This window comes from Gobius niger (genome assembly GCF_951799975.1).
Source record: "Gobius niger genome assembly, chromosome: 15".
Taxonomy (NCBI): Eukaryota; Metazoa; Chordata; class Actinopteri; order Gobiiformes; family Gobiidae; genus Gobius; species Gobius niger.
The window spans coordinates 10,976,556-10,998,051 of NC_136866.1; the positions used below are offsets into that span (position 1 = coordinate 10,976,556).

Sequence of the window (21,496 nt, forward strand, 5' to 3'; positions counted from 1 at the left end):
TAATATGACCAATCCAAACCAAAACCAAAGACTGTCACTTGACTTTTCAGAAAATACAATAAGAAGTGAAGTTTTCTCCAGTTTATTCAAATCTAAAAGCTGCTTGAAAAAAAAGCAACAAAATGGTGACAAAAACACGGATGAAAATGCAACAAAAGTGGCAAAAGAGCAACATAAACATACAACAATAAAAAAAGTGGGAAAAAGTACGCCTAAAGAGTGATGAAAAAGCAGCATAAAAGCCACAAAATAGCGACTAAGTGTGATTCAAAACTGATGACAAAAAGTTACAGTTAAAAAGTTACAATTAGTTTGTTGCAGCTTTCAAATGAGGCGTTACAGTGGCCTATAGAAACTTTCAGATTTGGGTAAAGCCAAATTGGAGAAAATGGGGTTAAGAGGTTAACACATGTCGGATGAGAAGTGCGTGATAGTGACGACAACTATTGAGGCTAAAGCGCCAGTCTCTCGTGAAATCGGGGGGAAAAAACCTCAAGCACCAGCACAGTCTACTGGACTCATCATGCTCTTGCACTACCAGGTAAGTTCTCTTCTTATGTTAATCTAATATTGAAAAAATATGAGCGTTATTGTTCAGGTATGCTGCTACTGACTGCAGTGGCTTTGTCTCCCCCGCGTCTTATTCAGCAAGGTAACATATTACTGATGATTCTCCAGGCGCGATGTCCTGTGTGTTGTCAGTGCAGAGGCAAAACAAAACCTGCCAATGCTGAAACATCAAGCCCCTGCCATCAGCAACTAAACACGTCCTGCAGCACTAAAAACCTTTTGGTAACGATGTCCAGCAACGACAGCTCATGAAACTCTTGACAAACAACAAGATGGATGATAAACGAGTCTTACCTTGGCTTACAAGTTAGCAGGCACTCTTGATTTTTTTTTTCCAACCAGAAAGGAGAAAAGGCCGGGTTTTACTACTTTCTATGGAAGGAGATGCCATTTACAGTGCATACACCTTGAACATTTGCACATTTTGTCATGTTTACAATCCTAAACATAAAGATTTTATTAAAAGTTCAAGGTGTATGAATACTTTCGAGAGGCACTGTACATATTCCCTGTCATCACTTGTTGTCATGCAATTTCCCTCATATTACAATGTTACTACAGTGCTGTAAAGTGCGTCCAACATAGCCACAACACACCTTAGTAAATGAAGTTTTCACTTTCAATGCAAAAAAAACCCCCACCAAACCCCAAACCACATAGGCTGATTTAATTTGCACTTATCGCAGAGATCTTATATCTACAAATCGACTTCAGTGTCTGCTGTCTCTTGAGTCCAGCGTGTCTCTCTCCATCTGGGGCGCATTGGAGATCTGTTTCTTGGCGTAGAGTAGAATAGTAGAATCACCAACAATAACAAAGTGGTCCAGAATGGATCCAGACAGTATACAGAAAGTATTTATCAGGAGCCAAGGACAACTTAAAGTGGAGCTGGAAGTGGAGAGGATGTGGTTTAAGGAGCGTAAATTGCTGGGATTGTTGGAGAAAACCCGTGCAGCGAATCCCAAACGAACACTTTAAAACAGTTGTAAAAAAAAAAAAGCCTTGTTCCTGGGTCTGAGTCAGCACTGAATTATGATGATCTCCACTTTACTCAAAGCTCCTTCAGCCCAAAGCAGAAAGCAGCGCGAGCCCAGCTGAGCCCATTACAGATAAAGGAGTTTAGAACTATTCCGTGAGATATGGCTACTCTCTGGGGAGATAACATTAAAAAAGCCATTTTAGTGTTAGCTCTAAGGAGATATAGGCAGGTGCGCATTGTAAAGTAAACTTGGCCAAAAACGGCAATAATATACATCTGCAGAATGATAATAATAAATTGGGCTCGTGACCTTTTGGAGGCTGCAATAAAAATGCAGAAGTTGTGCATACATTTAGCTGATTACTGCTGGCTAAGGAAAACTATTACTTGAGAAATAAATATTCGAGTTTTGTAGGAAGCGTTCTCGGCAACTCAACCATTTAACGGAACCTGGTGGGAACCTGGTTTTCTGACATTTGCAAGACTAGTAACTATAAGTCGCACCAGCCAAAAATGCAAAATGAAGAAGAAAAAAAAAACATATACTATAAGTCACTCTGGAGTATAAGCTTCACCAGCCTCTCCCGGCATCACGTTGTTTGCGATCTCGTTCCTCTCGCCATCAAACATTTATCCCACAATTAGCTTTTTTTGGTAAGAGTAACCTCCACTTTTCATCAGTCCCTCACAAGTTTCTTGCTCACTCCAAACTTTCTTTTTGCTGCTCGATAACCGTTTCTTTAAATCTCCAGTGGTGCAGGTGTAGCAGATACTGGTACACAAGCCTAGAGCGCCCTCTAGCGGCTCTCAGTGTGAAAATAACAAACATGAGAAATGATATATTTTGATATATAAGTCACACCTGAGTATAAATCACACCCCGAGCCAAACTATGAAAACAAGTGCGAGTTATAGTCCGTACAATGCTGGGCCATCTTTTCATTTAAGATAAAGATTTCAGATTAGCATACAAAAGCCCAATATTCTCGCACGTACTGATGTTCAACTCAACAGACTTTTTGTTGCTTTTAACCAATGCATAATGTGTTCTTTTATTTTATGACCCGGAAAGTGTGACTACAAGTAGGCAAGTAGACCAGAGTCAAACATTTTGATTGAGGTAGCCATTTTGATTGTCAGGCTGTTGTAAATGTACAACTAAAGACATGATAGTAGACATATCAGCTGTCATTTCTTGTCTGAAGCACGCTTTCCTGTAGCTGTAGCTTCTCTTATGTCCCAAAATACATCTCTAAATTTAGCAAACGTGTGCGTCTAAATTTGTAGAGCGCGGGGGGGATTTGCAGCGACTTTATTACTCCGCGGATACAACGGTCTGTGAGCTGTGAAAGAGATAACGCCGGCACCATCTGAATGTGGCTGCCATCTCGCGTGAGCGCCAGTCATCGCTCTGATGCCGGCACTCCACATAATTGAGTTTTCTCTTTGTGAGCCACTGACAGAAATATAAACACGCCATAAAAAGCCACCGAGATGCTGTAGAGGAAGTATCCGGTCACCTGAAGTTTTCGATGTTAGACATTACACCGACACATACTGTACTACTGCATCTTCTCCTGCCATTACTACAAGTGAATCAACAAAAAATAAATAGGCTGTTGTTGTAGCTCTTACTCCTACTACTCCTGGCATTCAAGCAGAATTCAGAACACAAATTTAATCGTACCAACTTGGCAGTACAATTAAGCCGATAGCAGAGGAGAAGGATATTGTTGCATTCTTTATCGGCTGCACGGGCTTAAAATGGTCTTTGACAAAGTTGGGAAATAACATTCGCCATAGCTATCTCTTTAATTAGGCGCTGTGGTAGCTACAGCTGCTAATTAGCATCTACATGCTGAATAATTAATGGGGACTTCTGGAGTCTCGGTTGTGGAGTTGTCAAACAAGTTCTGAGTTTAGTCGTATATCCAGGTGCTGTTACTTAGCAATATGTGGGAGATGGCACGACTTAAATAGCAACAAATGGGAGCGTTTCTACCCAAATGTTCTATATTCAGACTTTAACAATGAGCGTCGACGTCTACTCTTGGGCAAACGCTCAAATTTAAAAGACAGTAGCAATAGACGACTGCTTTTAAAAAAAATAAAAAATTGTGATTCTTGTATGACAAATCCCATTGAAGAAGTCACCCCCAGCTTTTCTATTCTGAGGCACCTCGAAGCATTAATACAATTAGAGTCCCGGACCAAGAGGAGGATTTGGTTTTTACGATGTATGGCGGATCCAAATCGACCTTGACTGTAAAATGGGGGGGATTATAATTGAAGAACATTTTCTTGGCACAGCGGGGCGTGTGCGTGGTGCATATTTTGACTGTGTAAAAAGGGAAGACAAGGCTTGACGTCGGTGAGTAATGCTGGGTTTGTGTCACTCCAACCCTGACTCCATAAAGCTAAAATCAGACTGATACTATGTCGTCCATGGTTTCACAGGACGAGCATCAAGTCAACACAAGAGAAAGCAGTTTTGCTGCATTAGGATTTAGTTATTTTAAAGTGGAATGACTTTTGACTCGCATGACTTCATAAATGGCTGTTACGCTTGAAGCAAAACAGTAGCTTGAGGATGTTTTTAAAGCACAAATCATCATAACAACACGATTATTAAAGGGGCTAGACCAGGGGTGGCCAACCCGCGGCTCTCGAGCCGCATGCGGCTCTTGGCCAATCAGAGTGCGGCTCTTTGCATGATTGGAGATGTTTAATACAATGCGGCTCTTTGCAAAATAATTGGTAAATATATCCCATAAACTGTAACAGTCTTTGACCAAAAATCCAACCATCGTCCTGCAGACCATGTTTCCATCTCTACATGAATGAGAGTCTGTATCTCCCTCCTTTTCGAGGCAGCGTGTAAAAGGTGCCCGTGCAGCCTCACTCACAGCGGGATGTAGGTTGAACAACAGGCAGGCAGATCGTGGCACTAGGATTAGCTTCTGTGCTTTTCAGATTTCTGATCAGCCTACTCTTTATTTGATGTAATTTGGCCACATATTCACAGAAAAAGATCAAAATTAGGAAATGGAAAAAAGCGGAGCTCTTATTAAGCGTATGATGCGAAGCGCGACATCGTAACGCGGAAATACGCAAAGTCATGACTTTTCTTTCACACGTGCTATAACTAACAGATGCAACTTAAAACAGACTCTCAGATCCTCCAGAGGCTCCTGGTTAAAGTTCATGAACTTTGTGTAGCCTAGAGTGCGTTCTTTGCACAGTCCAGTCAGGACAAAGCTGCAGGCACTGAGCGCACAGGCCAGGGGCGAATCAGAGAAGGGTGCTCAGTGGGCAAGGCCCCACATACAAACACACCCCAGCATTAAAAAAAATAAAAATAATAATAATAATTTAATTATGTCTCAGTCAGAACAGGAAACACAAAATGTCATTTAATATACATGTATTTCAATCTTGTTGAGGAGTAAAACCATTCAATCTAACACAATTATAAAAAAAAAAAAGAAAAAGGCATAAAGTTATAGTTTATTGTGATTAAATAAAACGGTCACATTCTATTTAATCACAATAAAGTACCGCCCCGGGATCTCGCTAATGGTCGGTGCCTTTGTGGCTCTTCACAGGATCAAGGTTGAAAATTTCGGCTCTTGGTCTCCGACTGGTTGGCCACCCCTGGACTAGACGCAAGTTAGCCATTTTATACTCACTACTGCCACCTCAGGTCATATGTGTAGCTGCACCTTCTATATTAAGCTCGTGCATGACGGCAATTCGGACCCGAAGTAACACCGTTTTTAGTGATAGTGCAGGATTTTAGAGGCAGTTGTGGTGAACAGGTCTGAGCTCATTCTACACAATAGGACATTGTTAGAACATGTAGGGGGGAGGAAAATACTTAATTTTAGCATTTTTAAACTCCGTATAACTCCTTTAATCTCAGAGTCAGTGATTGTTGATGATGGGTGCGCTTCTCGGGCATACCTTGAGGTCCCTTTGGCGGGAGTGCTCCAGCTCCTGTAGGGTACAGCAGTGGTTCTCCTGGATTCGGTGCTGCCTGCGCTGGTGTTCGGTCTGTAGTTCGTCCAGCTGCAGGCGCAGGTGCTCCCTCTCCTGACTGAACTGAGCCTGCAGCTGCTGCAGAGACGACTGAGACTGGGACAGCTGCATCTCCAGACTCTGCTTCAACAGCGAGATCTGCACAAACAACAGGCACAGGACACATGTGATCACAAGTCACTCAGAAGTTAGAACAAAAGTACAAAGTTAGAAAGGTTCATCTTTGATAGCCTTGAATTCACAAGCCAGATGGAATTCATGCATATAAATCTGCCATTCACCCAGACTACCTACTCACCAGACCCACCCTCAGCAGGCCGCAATAGCTGGCTTTGCTATGCCCGATCCTGGGCATAGTAAAGCCAGTATGGTCCAAAGACAAGACTACACTGTGTTACATATTATTATGCAAATGACATTTTTCTATGATTTTCTAAAATGTCAACTCAAATGACAGTCAGCATAATTTTCAAGTCTTCATCATTTGAATGTGGTTGAAAAAACCTCCCAGTGACAATATAAAAAACTCAAAATCTCATAGTTTCAATACATTTAAAGGTTGTAATTAACTGAAAATGGTAATTTGCTGAATTTGCAGCATTAGGAGGTCATATTTACTGAAATCAAAAGCTATTTCAATCAAAAACATCTACACAGGTCAAGTTGTATTTTAACATAGGAGCCCTTCTTTGAGAGCAGCTTCAAAATCCATTGAGCTTGTGAGTTTTTGCAGAGTTTCTGCTTGGATTTCTTTGCAGGATGTCAGAATAGCCTCCCAGAGCTGCTGTTTGGATGAAAACTGCCTCCCATCCTCATAGATGTTTTTCTTGTTGAGGCTCCAAAGGTTCTCAATAGGGTTGAGGTCAGGGGAGGAGGGGGTCTACATCATGAGTTTCTCTCCTATGATGCCCATAGCAGCCAGTGATACAGAAGTATTCTTTACAGCAGGACATGGTGCGTTGTCATGCATGAAGATGATTTTGTTAGGGAAAGTACAGTTCTTTTTGTACCATGGAAGAAAGTGGTCAGTCAGAAACTCCACATATTTTCAGAGGTCATTTTCACACCTTTAGGGATCCTTAAGGAGCCGACCAGCTCTCTGCCCATGATTTTGGCCCCTCCTTACTGACGTCACAGCCTTGTTGAGACATGGTGGCCATTCACCAACCATCCACTACTCCATTGATCTGACCATCCAGGGTTACACGGCCTCATCAGTGAACAAGACTGTTTGAAAATGAGTCTTCATTTATTTCTGAGCCACTGCAGCCGTTTCTGTTCATGAGTATTCAATTACCAGTTAAGAGGAGGCCTGATAGAAGATTTATGCACAACTGCAGCCTCTGGAGGGTCCTACACTTTGATGTTTGGGGGACTCCAGAGGCACCAGCAGCTTCAAATACCTGTATGCTGCTTTGTAGCACCTGCTCTGTTAATCTGATGTATTTGTCTGGCAGAAACTGTCCTTATTGCGCCTTTATCTGCTCAAACCCATTCTGTTCTGTTTCAGCGGCAAATCTCTTAACAGTACAATGATTATGCTTAATCTTTCATGAAATATTGAAGGTTTTCATACTTAGACCAAAGCATTCAACTATTTCATGCTTTTAATCAGCGGAGATCCTTTTTCTTTCCCTTATTGCTTGAAAATGCAATAATAACTACCGCATCTGCTTAATAATGTGGTAGTTTTTCCCTTAACTGGGCCTAACCTGACAAACTAATCATCCCAGGCGTCTGAGATTGATGTCAGTGATTCAAAGAGCCCTGAGACACAACACCATCCATTTATTTTTATCTTTATGGCACTGAAATACAATTTGCATAATAATTTGGAACGCGGCGTAGCTGGGTGAAAAAGTTAAGAGTATGTGATACATGATGCAATTTCAGCTTGCACTTCTATGGTGGATTGTAATCTCGTTCAACATCTTGATATGGTTATAAATAAATATTCCATTTAAAGCATAAAGAAGTTTTTTGCCGTTTCAAATGAGCTTAATCTTTTGCAGCAAAGTCAAAGAAACCGCGTGGGTGGGAGTCAATTAGCGTTAAACAAACATTAAAAGGGCTGTAGCCTCTGGCAGTCCAATCCTTAATGTGTTTATCCCAGTGAGTTTTGTGCCTTTGAAAACAGCCTGTATTCAGAAGGACTTTTTATCAGGCCAGTTTTATAGATCGAGATGCTGAGTGGAGACCCCTGGGTCAACCATTCCCAGTGTGACAACCATTAGTTTATTTTTAGCAGCAGTCAGACTTCTACTCTCTCTTTCAGTCATATCCGAACTGACAGGGCTCGGTGGAAAGCAGCAGAGGCTGTATAATTCAGGTAAAACAGAAGCCAACAAAAAGCATTATGTGATAAACACTTACTAGTGGTGGGACAGATCAAAATCAAATCAGGACTAAACTGGGTCTAAAAATGGTGTCTCTAATTAAAATGAAGACAAATTGCAGATGACCGTACGCACCAAGAGAAGAAGCCAAAGGATAGTTTGAGAGCAGCTGGTCGAGTCATAAGTGAAAACAGAAAAACCTCATCAGATTCCTTATCGTAATGGTAATGGATTAGTGGTTTAGCGTATAGATACTGTATCACCCTGAAATTATCATCTCTTCCAGGGCCTACATCTTCCGCCGCAGGGTAAACAAAAGCACACACTGATCTGTGGCATCCTCGCAATTACCTTTTCATTGATGTAATTGAAAATGCTGGGTTCATTATTACTTACTCTAAGCACAAAGAGGCAATGGTTCATTTTTTTTTTCTTAAAAAACAAAGGTCAGACTAGGCTTTGATTGAGTATTGCCATGGTAACAGTGAAAATTGTGAATAACAAGCTATTTTGGGGTAATTATGTGCCACAAGGAACTGGAGGACTGAGCCATGTTTTATATAGTTCAGTGGTAATTTCATTTGATTTCTTTTTTTGTATGAGGCTCTGCACAAAATTGAGTGTAACTTTATGCACGTTTTGACAGAAAAGGTACGATTGAAGCTTTCAAATTGCAATGGATTGTGCAGAGAAAACGAAAGATAACTATCCAGTAAAATGATCAGAAGTCCAAAGTGATGCATTCAGCTTTCTGTTTATCTTCATCACTAATTCTATACACAACATCTCAGGGAATAAATATAGCTTCATCAGAAAGTCACTGAACACTGTAGACGCTGCATCAATCGCCCGCGCTGTAAAAATATAAAACAAATATAGGGTGACCATAAAAGAGCCACATGCTCCTTTCACATGGGGGAATTAGCGTGTTCTTTGTGCGCCCAGTGAGACAGTACACAGATGTAACGTCCTGCGGTGCTTTGTACACAGGCACTTAGGGTCTTTTTCTCTGCATTGATTTTCCAACAGACGGGGTAATTACAGCCACTCTGCCCGAAATCATGGAGTCAATGGGATTGCAGTTTCATTTCTCTCTGAAAATTCACCTCATGTTAAAGCGGTAGTTGATTGCTGTGAGGATTTTGTTGTGTTCTTGTATTAGTGTACAAGTGAGAAGTTAACAGAGCGTATAAGGTCAATGAGAAATAGCAACACCTGCTACTGCAACCATAAGTACCATTCAGTGGTGATCAACGTACATCATTTTGTCGTTATTGTTCAAATATTACTCCAATGAAAGAAAAAGCTGCTCTGTCTCACTGAAGTATTTGCTAGAAAATACTTAAGTACATATAAGTTGAAATAAATGTTAGGGAAAATAAATGTGCAGCTTCAAAAACACAAAAACTGCACCCTAATTCGCCCTCTGTGCAGCAATACAATGGGGACAAAACTTCTTCCTTGGTGAGAGCCGGTGGTATTTGACAGTACAGCTGCACAGCGCCTCCTACTGTTCATAGTGTGTGCATTAGGCTTTTTAATTCAACAAAACACATGGCCAAATCAACTGTTTACTTGCATTTTTAGAGAGTGAGAGGAGAAGTATTATATTTATCTTTCAAAAGTAGGAGTAAAAGTAGCAAGTTCTCAACAAAAATACTACTTCAGTAAAGTACAGCTCTTCAAAAACTAGGTTTCTCCTGGAAACTTTACTGAAAACTACACATTACTGAAAGCTGAGCTGTGTTATGTTTCGCCCAATCCTCGTTACTGGAAATTCAGTGTTCAACTTTTGGGAAATATGATCAAAATTTGACACAATTCACTTTTTTCACAGGTTTTCAGTAGCAAAAAGTCAAAGTTAAAGATCTCAGAATGTTTCAAACAGGACGATGTAGGTCAGAGTTTACCTGATCTCCACTGTTGCAGAATAAAATAATGAGTACTTGTCCAAATCTTCACTGAGGCAGGAGGCAGCGCGGTGTAAAATAATTGTCATGTTCGGTGTTAAATGGAGTGAAAAATGCACTGTTTTGCTTTGGTAAATCGGGGCCGCGCAGCTGCTACATTAATTAAAATAAACCCATCCTTCATTTTTGCAGCTGTACAAGATGCACAGTCATCACAGCTCCATCCGCGGGACGGGCTAAGGGGATTAAGTAAGAACTGTGTTGCCGGTATGGAGCAGGCACAGTGTGGTGGACAAAGTGTGTTAGTGGCGGTGGGTCTGAGTGCGATCGATGAGCGTCAGGCCTCAGTGATGAGCCAACACTGGAGTCAGCAGACACACAACACGACCAAGGACACGGCTTCACAGCGGAGCTTCTGTTCAGCTCGCCAAAACCGGGACTGCTGCAAGAATAACAAGCTGCACATATTTTAGAATAGGACGCCTTAAAGCTGCATCTTGTGAGCGCAGAAATTCCCATTCAATGTATATAGATTGCTACGGAAATGAAGGTTTCTGTGGTTTTAAACCAAGTGGAAAACATACCTCTGATTATTTCATACTATAAACACTGACGAATACCACGATATCTCAACAAAAAATGAAAGACTTTTTAAAGTACTCTAAGGAACATACAAAAGTGACTGCTTTGGGAAAAAAAAAAACATAATATCACAATTTTCTAAGAGCTCCACACCAAAGGACAAGGAGAAAGTAAATACCATGTGTCTACAGTTGAATATAGACCTGTATTAAACAAAAAAGCAGTGAATTGGGATTTTGTCACTGGGTCCAATCATTCAGAATCCAGAATCGCTGCTTCTCGAGTCCTCACTAGCACCAAAAATAGTAATACATATTAGTCCAGTGCTCAGGTATCTGCACTGGCTCCCTGTCTTACCACGGTCTAGCACTGAAGTACATAACAGACATGGTAGAGCCAAATGAACCATTGGACTCTGAGAACCTCAGGGAGGGGGTCTCCTCCTCCCAGAGTAAGGACTAAACATGGTGAGGCTGCATTTCAGTTTTACACTGCAAAATTCGAGAACAGTCTTCATGAGGATGTGAGACAGGCCTCAACTGTGACAATGTTTCAAATCCAGGCTGAAAACAGTTGTTTGTAGCGGCGCATATGACACTTTAAAGTATTTTGTCTTAACTCTTTTAATGTAATTAATTAATGATTGATGTTTTATCGATTCATTTTACCTGCTGTCTTGTAATCTTAAGTAACTGAAGCACTTTGAATTGCCTTGTGTATGAATTGCGCTCTACAAATAAACTTGCTTTGTGTTGCCATGTATAGTCATAACACCCACCGCTCAGAATGGAAGGACTTGTACAAGCAAATTCTTACCTTGCACCCATTTTCCTCCAAAACAACTTTTACTATTTTAAAAGGTATGCCCAGTTTATTCATAAAGAGGAAAAAAAAAAGAAGTACCGTATTTTCTGGACTATAAGTCGTACCAGCCAAAAAATGCATAATGAAGAGGAAAAAAAAATATACAAGTCGCTCCAGCCTTGGCAACTACCTGGGCATGGAGGCGTAACTGCTCCATTGACAAGCCTCTCCTATCAGCACGTTGTTCAAGCACCCATTTGCAAACTTGTTCCTCTAGCTGTGGCCATAGCTTTTAGCCCTCAGTTAGCTTTTTTTGTTTTCTTCATTGCAGTCCCAGTCCCTCACAAGTTTCTCGCTCACTCCACACTTTTATTCTGCTGCTTGATGACAGTTTTTTAAATCTTCAGTGGTACAGGAGTAGCAGATACTGGTACACAAACCTAGAGCGCCCTCCAGCGGCGGTCAGGGTGAAAATAACAAACATGTGAAATTATATATTTTTATATATAAGTCGCACCTGAATATAAGTCGCACCCACAGCCAATCTATGAAAAAATGTCACATCCAAAAAAGAAAATAACCCACTGATGGCCTGTTACCTGTTCTAGTAGGTCCTCCACTTTGCGTTGCCAGCTCTCCCGTGCGCTACACAGGTCCTGGTCTTTGGTCTGGGACAGCTGAGCCAGAGCGTTGGTCTTGTCCTCCTCGTGGTCCTCTCGGAGCTCCTCGCGAAGCTTCTTACACTCCTGCCTGCAACACAACCCAAACGCGACACTTATGATCAGAGTCACAGCTTTAGTCGATACCATTTATTCAAGGTTGGGGGAAACCGCAGCACCCAGGAAGGAGCAGAACATATGTAGAGATATCTAACTTGGAGAATTATTACAGCATGTTTCATAAAATACAAATCACAGCATAATTTAACTAGGACACACTTTTTCAATCTAATTTCTTTATTCCCCGGAGTTCAGTCCCTTATCAGCGCCGCACAGTGGATTTGAGGCAGAGCTCTTTGTGCTGCTGGCGCTCCCCGTGTGTCGGACGAGCGGTGCAGAAGTCGTGTGGCACCAGCAGAGATGTCGATTATTAAATGTAGTATTTTTTGACGTCTCTGTCAGTCAGTCTGGCTCCACCTCGGTCACGTTCAGCAGCCGCTTCCTCCACACGTGCACCACTCGTGTCCTCACTCGACTGCTCACATACGCGCACTGGCCGGCTCATCACTAACGCAGGGAAGTGTGTCACGTAATCAGCACAAGTGGGGTGATTGTGCTCCCTGATTGCGGTTTTATGTTTGCTCCAAAAGACAATAGCCCAACACAGAGCTATCTTAAACTGTAATGGGAAGCGGTGGTACTTTCAGTAAACAAAACTCAAGCAGTTGTTTAATCTTTGGAATCGCTCCATAATTCGGAGGTACTGGAACAAATACACCATCTGATCACAAAAAAAGGTCACACACCCTAATGTTTGGTTGGAGTACCTTTAGGTTTGATTCCAGCACACATTCTCTGTGGCATTGTTTCAATAAACTTCTATAAGATAAGATAAGATAAACCTTTATTGATCTCACAAAGGAGAAATTCATTTGTTACAGTCGGCGTTCAAGAAGATCACTCAGAGTTAATAAAGTGCAGCTGATCCAGAGATTATATGATATTTAATCGATGATATTTGTGATATTCATCCAAATATCCAGTGTTGCATTATTTTTTCACCGGCACACCCCAAAGATTCTCAATGGGGTTAAGTTCTGGACTCCACATTCCAAATGATGTCACGGGCTCCCTGAACCACTCTTTCATAATGAGCCCGAAGAATCCCGGCACTGTCATTTTGGAATATGCCCGTGTCATCAGGGAAGAAGAAATCCATTGATGGTATAACCTTGTCATTCAAGATGTTAAGGTCGTCAGCTGTTAATGTAGACCTGACCAACTGCAGCAACACCAGATCAGAAGAGATCCACACCCGCTCCGAGACGTCCCATCACCACAACCAAGCTCCAAGATGGGGTAAAATACGGTACCTTCCCATCCAAAACGGGACAGCTATGCAAGTTTGTGAAAACTGCCAGCGAGGCCACCGCAGGCGGCATTTCTCAGGAGTCTAGTGGCAGAATTCAGTTTGGAGCGACAGATAACGATTATGGGATAATACTAATATGGGAGGACGGCAGGAAAGAGGTAAAATACTGTAGTTTCCCGGTCAAAACGGGACACTTGACAGCCATGTGGATCTGCACCACTGAAGCAAAGGAAGCACCTCTGGAGTGGCCCATAAACAGTATGGTCATTCAAAGCAGTTGAGGGGGAGTCATTTCTATAATTACTCCAAAACTACTTTAACAAATGCTGAATTACCAGTATAGTCTTCTATTCAATAAAGACACTGAGACATGGAGAGGAGTAAAGTGGTTCAACAGCCCATAATTACATAAATAATGCTACATGCAAACGCTCGCCATGACCTAAGTTTTTTCGTTTCTACAGAACAATCTACTGTGAAAAAGCATCCATATGGACACAATTTAGACTTGACTTTATTTGTGTGTGATAAATAAGTTTATATTCTGCCAGAAAAAAAGTGAAAAATTGTGTTTCCCAAAACACACTTCAGTCAACCTGGGCAAGGCCACGCCCCCTTGTATGACGCGATGCCGTCTGCATCTATTGGTGCAAAAAAGTCAGTTTTAAAATCCAGACATCATATTTCTGATGCTACTTAATATTGTTTTCTTTTCATACATTAGCAATCTAAAGCAGAATTGCTGATGCTCAAATATAATCTTAGATGATAAACTGGATCCACGGTGAATAATGGAATTGTACCCACAGGCTTTTTGTTGGAAAGTACAAGCCTCAAGTCTGCCATCAACAAAGCTACAAGCAAAAAGAAGTGACTAAATGAATTAACATTTGACCTGAGCTCGCTTGTGTGTGCTTGTTTTACTGTTCAGCACAAAAAGCCAGTAACATATCTTACATTTGTGACTGCACAGGAGTGGCGCGTGGATTGAAATTTTCTTAAGATCCAATATCAAAGATTTTAAGTAGGGGACGGATAACACACATTCCAAAGGCACCTAATCAGCAGTAACACTTCTGGATCAGGGAAAGGGATTGTCCCACAACAGAGGAAGCTCCTGTAGTACCGATGTTAAGGATCAGCTGAAGCGGCCTCTGCAGGTTTGGTAATCCTGAGAGCTCCTCAATGATTAGGCCACCGCAGCTGGGAAAGAGTGCGCTTCCTCCGTGAAACAAGGATTAAAGCCTGGGTCCTAATTCCCGTGGCTCACTAACCACTGTATACTTACTCTCAGCATCAAATGATCAGACCACTGCAGCAGAACAGAGCAACTGAACATTTCCATTTGCTTACTGAAACATGTACTGTATTTTAAATTAAAGATTTAAATAAGTAAATAGGTAAAGTGGATCAGTCCCAGGACAGCGTGTTCCTCTGATGCAGATTGTAACGTCGCGGCGCGTTAATGCAAGGGGCCTGGGTTAATGTTTTTCTAAGTGGCACCTTTGTCCCAGAACATGCAGGTTAAATGCACAGTGAAGAGCCCCTGACAGATTTAGGCTGTGACGGTTCTCCAAAATAAAATAAGCCGATTCCTAAAAGTGGGTCTCATCTCTCTTGTTCTGTGACATGACACTTAACAAACTCCTATTTTGGCTTTTGTGTTTAAAAATAGAAGCGCAAAGACGGCATCAATCACAGACAAGATCTTAAGTAGCTTCTGACAGTGCTGCCATGAGGACTTGCAATTATATTTACTGCCATTGCGTACACACATATTTCATAAAAAACAAGTCATGCTCTCAAACTTCCAAACTTATTTGAAATGTGGAAACTACATTTATTTAAAAACAGGAAATTCACAAGAAAAAATATGATTAGTTGGGGTTTTACAAAGCTATTTCAGACACATTTTGTAAAGAGCCAATTGTATGATTATCTGATGAAAGATTTTGAGGGGAAAAGAACAAGAGCGGCAAAAAATAAATGACTCAAGTGTATTGCGGCATCTCCCTGCATTGTTATTATAATAGAGTTCTTCTAATGGAGTCATTTGAGGCTGCCATGTGAAAAAAACACAAGCCACCTCCACGCTCCTTTCATTGTGTGGCTGACTTCTTCAGACATAATAGAGACTGCACTCCACCCAGACAGCTCGGGATAATGCTCTGTTACGGTTCACATTTGCTGCTGGACTCCAAACATTTCTCATCCGGGCTCCATTTCACGCCGTGTTTCTGCTGAAATGCAGAGACAAAGAGTGTGGCCCACACTGCTACCCCCCACCCCCCACCCCACCCTTCGCTCCCGGCGGCTGTACACACCTCAGCGTCTCTGTCCACTTCAACTCCAGCTCCAGCGCCATCTTGTCCATCTTCAGCTTCTCCTCCTCTTTGGTCGTGATGAGTTTGGCTTCGTGCTGTCGCTTCTGAGTCTCCAGCTCGCCCTGAAACAAAAACACAGGGCGTTGCCTACTGATTGGTGCCGAGACACTTAATCCTTATTGGGCTATATTTCATTTAAACCCATTTTTGGGATAAAACGCTTGGGAGGGGGATTGCCACAGACTGCTGCTCTGCCTCCATACATGTGTTTTTACCAGCCCTAAATTCAACAGACTTATACGAATCATCTGTAAATTGCCAACTGTACAAAATTAAATACATTAGGCCCGATCTTGTGTTTTTAAATACAGACTATAGAGTAACACTTTGCGCTTAGTAGGAGCGCACGTTCAGATCTTGCCACTCCAGACGGGGGGGAGAAACACCCATGACCAAAGGTAATGTTATGTACAACAGCCTTTTCCTCCAACCAGACTCCGCGGCCGTGTAGAGGCGAGGGGTTGTGGGGGAGTGAGGGGTTAACATGGGCTTTTGTTTTGGTCGCGTTAACACGATTACAGCCGTGTGAGTGCCGACCCGCACCACAGCAGGACCGGCTGTAAGCGACACCTCTTTCTGTCTGGACACGGACATTGTTTAGCTCACGATGGGGTTGATAAAGTTTTTGGTTTGACCTGTGAGAGCCTATAATGCTTAAGGAAGAACACAAGGCAGGAAATGAATGCGAGGCCGTCAGAGCACCGCTCTCAGTGCCACATGTAATAAACCACGCCTCCTCTCTTTTTATAAGCGACGCCCTCTCGCCAGTAGGCATATAGCGAACCAGCTGCGCCACACGGAAGAAAACATAGCACTTGAAGCTTGTGCTGTCCTTGCGCCAGGCACAAGATCGGGCCCAAAGTAATAAAAAATAAAAGTATTTGCCACTCAACAAAACAACAAAGAACAGGAAGAAAGACTGCTTCAAAACGTTTGAATGCTTACAACTTAAAAAAATTATGATATTTATCCATATCTTCAATAATATTCCACTTGTAGCTCAGACAAAAATGTGTCTCGAACTTACTGCACTATAACTGAAGGAATAGGTTAGTCTCAAGTCTGAATACCGAGAATCCTCACTGACAGAAACCACAAAAGCACTTCAGGCCTCTCTTCGGCATTTGCAAGACTGCCTCTGTGTGAGGAAATCGCTCCGACCGTATGAAGTGTTGGCTGAATAGTGACCTGCAGAGCCGTGAGCAGGTTGCTGGTCTCTCGGAGGCGGGCTCGGGTAGCGTCCAGTTCCTCCAGCAGTTTGTCCTGGGCCTCTTTCAGCGAGGAGATCTGCCCCTCGGCCGCGCAGAGCTTCTGTTCGCCCTGGTGCACCTCTCTCTGCAGCCGGGACACCTGCGGGTTCAACACAAGTGTGAACCACCTTTCGATCTGCAGGAATCAGCCTGGACATTATTGTCACAGGTTTATCCCAGTGAAAAAAAGGGTAGATTCAACGCAACACCTCCAGGGGCTCATGTTTGCTCCGGAAGTTTATGTTTTTCTATGCTTTTCAGCTTAGGTACAAGCATCAATATGTGAAAGGGTGCTGCTCATGGAAAATGTACAATAAATGTGGCACAGTTAATTTGATTAAAGCGGTGTGTGGGTGGCGGGAGCATTATGACCCAGAGGCACTCCCAGACAAAGGACATTAGTTATGCAAAACGCAATTAATAACAATTGAAACGTTCTATTAGAAAAAAAAGGGTGAAAAGGGAGGGGGTGAGAACAACCATGAGAACAGATGAAGTATATCTCAACTTTCATTTTGAGTAAAAGACTAGAAAAACAAGGTTTCTGCCGTCTTTTTAACCGGCAAACATATTTTATTCAGAGCTGGTGTTTCTATGACAACCAGACCAAAGCTGTGACAAATGACAAGAAAATAAATGACAAGTTTTGGCTTTGGGTTTTTAAAATGTGTGATGCAGGGGACCGGGTTTGAAAACAGCCGTGGATGATGCACCTTAAATCCTGTTTGTGACTTTGGTGCGGCGTTAAATGCGGTTTGTAACGCACTTGGACTGGAGCGGCTTCTTCGGTAAGAAAACAGAGAGCCTTTGTTTTGGTAGATGATAAATCGGAGGCCAAAGTACAGTTGGTTCCGACAAACATGGAACCTCCTCCCAGTGTTAATTTCGTCGACTAAAATATTTGGTCATGATTTTAGTCCATGTTTTTATTTTGCTGACTAAAAAAAAAAGTTGTTTGTGAGACTAAAACTATGACTAAAATGTCCAGATATTTTCGTCGACTAAGGTTCTTTCCACTGACAGTTTGAAAGAGCCTCAGATCATTCACATTCACTGCCAAAGGAAGAGGTATGTGCTTTGTTCATGTGGGAGAAGCTCCATAAAGCAGAAAACCGTCATTTAATGTGATTATAATAATTATAATAAATGCAAAGTTGATTAAATTATTCTTAGATTTAGTCGACTACATTTACATGTGATTTTAGTCAACTGAAACGAGACTAAAATTGAAGAGAATTGTTTGACTAAGGGCTGGGTACCGTTGAACGATACCGGACCCAGTCTTTTTTTAAATTACAGAGGGAGGAAAAAGTGAGTACACCATTTGGAATTTCTTACATTTCTGCCGAAATTGATAATAAAAAATGTGGTCTGATCTTTATTAAAATCACAAGCATGAGTAAACAGTGTCTGGATGAAGTTATCGCTGCCAAAGGGTCAACCAGCTATTGAATCTGAAGGTGTACTCACTTATTCCACACTGTCCTGTGAATGTTTACATGCTATGGTCAATAAAAATATGATTAAGTGTAAATGTTTGGGTGGTATTAGTTTAAGCAGACACTGTTTAATATTTTTTGTGATTTAAAAAAAGTTCAGACCACATTTTATAACCAAATTTTAGTCAAACTAAACGCTACACGCTACAGAACACACGCTTTGACATATACTCAGCCTCCCAGCAGCATGACACCTCATTTACACTGAGTGCTTCAGGTCCACGGCCCGTTTTGCACACGTCAAATCTCACATTCTCAGTGTAAATGAGGCGTAAGACAAAAATATCAATAATCTTTGCACCTCCTCATTGGCCGTGGTGAGTTTAGAGGTGAGTTCTTCCCGGAGTTCGTCCAGCTGCTGCAGCAGAAGGCTCTTCTGCTCCTCCAGAGACAGGCGCTCCCGTTCAAACTGCTGCTCCAGCTCCTGCAAACAACCGCGGCACAAAACAAGGCATCATTGTTTTATTTGTATTTATTTTTTTACTCTTTTTATCCAGGGAAGGTCCCGCTGAGATTCTGAATCTCTAACAAGGGACTCTATTACCAAACCAATATAGACACAGGAAGTATAAGCAAACTCCACACAGAGAAGCCAGCATTGTCATGAGACGCCCAACATTACAATCAACCCTGAAGACCCAGTGTGTAGCATTGTAGCTGTTTCGAATCAACGTCTTTTTGAAGTATGATTTTGTCCAGGTTTTGAATTTCCACTAAATGTAGAGGGTGCTTGATTCACTAGTTTGCATATTTTGCTTCGACGGGGGAAAAAAGGGGACTCTCAGTTAATGCCCCGCGAAGCTTAATGCAAACCAATCTGTCATTTTCACCCAAAAGATTTGCTTTTTTTCGGCCTAAACTTGAAGTGGGTGATGAAGTGAACATTACATGCGTAGCCACAAGCCAGAAATGCGCAGGGATGATTGCCATTGTCCTTGACGCCGCTGAGAGACAGTGCTCGAGCCCTGCCGCTATAATAAAGCTCATTATGTGGGCAGATGAATGGGGAACGATTTCTGCACCGAGTGTCGCTTCCCAAGGACAATCACAGCTGAAGGAAATGGCTGTTATGTCAAATAAGTGTTCCCCCGCTATTGCTTACAAAGGCGCGGCAGAGTTTTGGGAAAATAAGAGATGCATCTGCGGTAATATGCTTTAAAGAAAGTCAAAGAAAATACTCATTTGATAAGAAATACAGCCCATTAAAGCAGCCCAATGCTCTATAGAAACATGTTATCTCCATTCCCTGAATATTTGAGACAGTCTAGACCGGTATTTTGGACTAAATATTGATGCCTTTTTTGAGATAATATCCCAGACGACTTGTGTGCGCCGCGGTGTCCGGTTAATTCGTGTGTAGACGGCAGCAGACGCATTGATTCAGTTAGAGCGGACCTGGCCATTTCGCAGACACCTTTCATTATATATTAAAAGAGATGAAGAACCCGGGATGATGAAAGAAGCCGGTCAAAGGGACGTGACATAACTTCAGACGAATCGGCCTGGCCGCTGCTTTTATCAACCTCCAATAGACGTGATATAAAGTGTATCCGCGACCTTTTCGGAAAGCCTTGGTAGGAATATGCAAGGCGTAAGATGGAGCAGGGCGGTCAGAAATGAAGCCGGAGATGTTTGTTTGTCGACCTGGTGCAGTTTGCAAAACATGTGGAATAAATATCTTCGGTTGAAGGAATCATCAAATTCTGATCAATGCTTTGTGTCATTTAAGGACTGCGTACTTTGCAACAATAGGTTTAATAACTATTTAATTACACCCCAGTGTCTATTGTGAGAAGAGTTTCCCGATCAATCAAAAGTCAAGCGATAGTCCCTGACTGACAACAATACCAAGTGTAAACACGTTCTGCAGGCTAGTTGCCAATAAAGGCGCAGGAGAGGGGAGTTTGATTAAAGAATATTTAGCTTTAATTTTACATCAATCCCTTAAAGCAGTACTAAGTAACTCTTGCCCCTAGAGGCCATAAGCGCAACTGCAGGTGTCGTAGCAAGCTACGTTTTTTTAACTTATTAATTGTCTTGGAGAGTAAATACTACGCTGACAGGAAAGGCGAAGGGAGAGAGGGATATTGTGCATCCAATTACACAATGGAAAAAAAATTCACTCAAACTTGGCTGTAAATACTGTTTAAAGTGACGCTAGCCCACAGTTAGCTTTGCGCGTTAGCATGTTAGCTTCTTCTTCGTAATTCTATTAGTGTGTATTGCTTGCTCCGGTCCGGTGGCAGTCAAGTTGCAAACATGGTTTTCTGGCCAGAGACACCAGGGGGAGATGAAAGACCCTCCAATCATCCCATAAACACTTGTATTACCCCCACAGGGACTACGAAAAGGATTTATTAAGGTAAACACGTTACTAGTACTGCTTTAACCCCCACCTTTCCAAGCACATTTTCTCCCATATCTAAAAGCTTCTTGAAAAACGCATCAATAAAGCAACGAAAACAAGGCTGAGGGATGAAAACGCAACAAAAAGGTGACAAAAACAAGCAACAAATGAGCTTCAAAAACGTGCCAGAAAACAATAATACAGCAAAAAATTACTAAAGAGCGACACAAAAAGTGACAAAATGTGGCAAAACCACGACAAAAAAGCAACAACAACAACAACAAAAACGATGAAATAGCATTAAAAAAACGATGAAAAAGCAACAAAAAATCCTACAAATACACAACAAAAATGTGGCAAAAACACGGTGACAACACAAACCAAAAGGTTAGGATCAGCTTTGTAGGCCTTAGCTTTCAAATGAGGCGCTACACTGTTGCTCTCCAGTCAGATTTGGGTATAGCCGAACTGGAGAAAAATGCACTTGGTTCAGGCGGGGGGTAAGAGGTTAATGTATTATCTTTATCATCAATACTTACTCTAACTAGGTTTAATTTGAGACAGAATAGAGGTTTAATCGATAATGAATGGTAAATGCTCACATTTGCACAGCGTTTTTCTACCTTTCCAATTGTTGGTTGCTCGGTGCAGAACTTCTCCACATTGACAGGGTAATGAAGGAAAGCGCACAGTGTCTGCGGAGCACATCAGAGCGCCGCGGGGTGTGGAGAAGATGTGTGCGTGCGTGTATGGGATATGCATATGT

General features: G+C 41.9%; 1 protein-coding gene across 2 annotated transcripts in view; it reads right to left on the bottom strand.

The window, feature by feature from the left end:
* The window catches only part of fam184ab (family with sequence similarity 184 member Ab), a 129,586-nt gene that overhangs the window by 32,131 nt on the left and 75,959 nt on the right, over window positions 1–21,496 (bottom strand). For both annotated transcript variants that reach the window (XM_079572015.1, XM_079572016.1), the window contains exons 10-14: window positions 18,685–18,807; window positions 16,823–16,984; window positions 15,575–15,696; window positions 11,819–11,969; window positions 5,513–5,725 (exon numbers count right to left, since the gene is read on the bottom strand). In XM_079572015.1, the coding sequence (XP_079428141.1) occupies window positions 5,513–5,725; window positions 11,819–11,969; window positions 15,575–15,696; window positions 16,823–16,984; window positions 18,685–18,807 (771 nt within the window). The remainder of the gene's footprint in view (window positions 1–5,512; window positions 5,726–11,818; window positions 11,970–15,574; window positions 15,697–16,822; window positions 16,985–18,684; window positions 18,808–21,496) is intronic.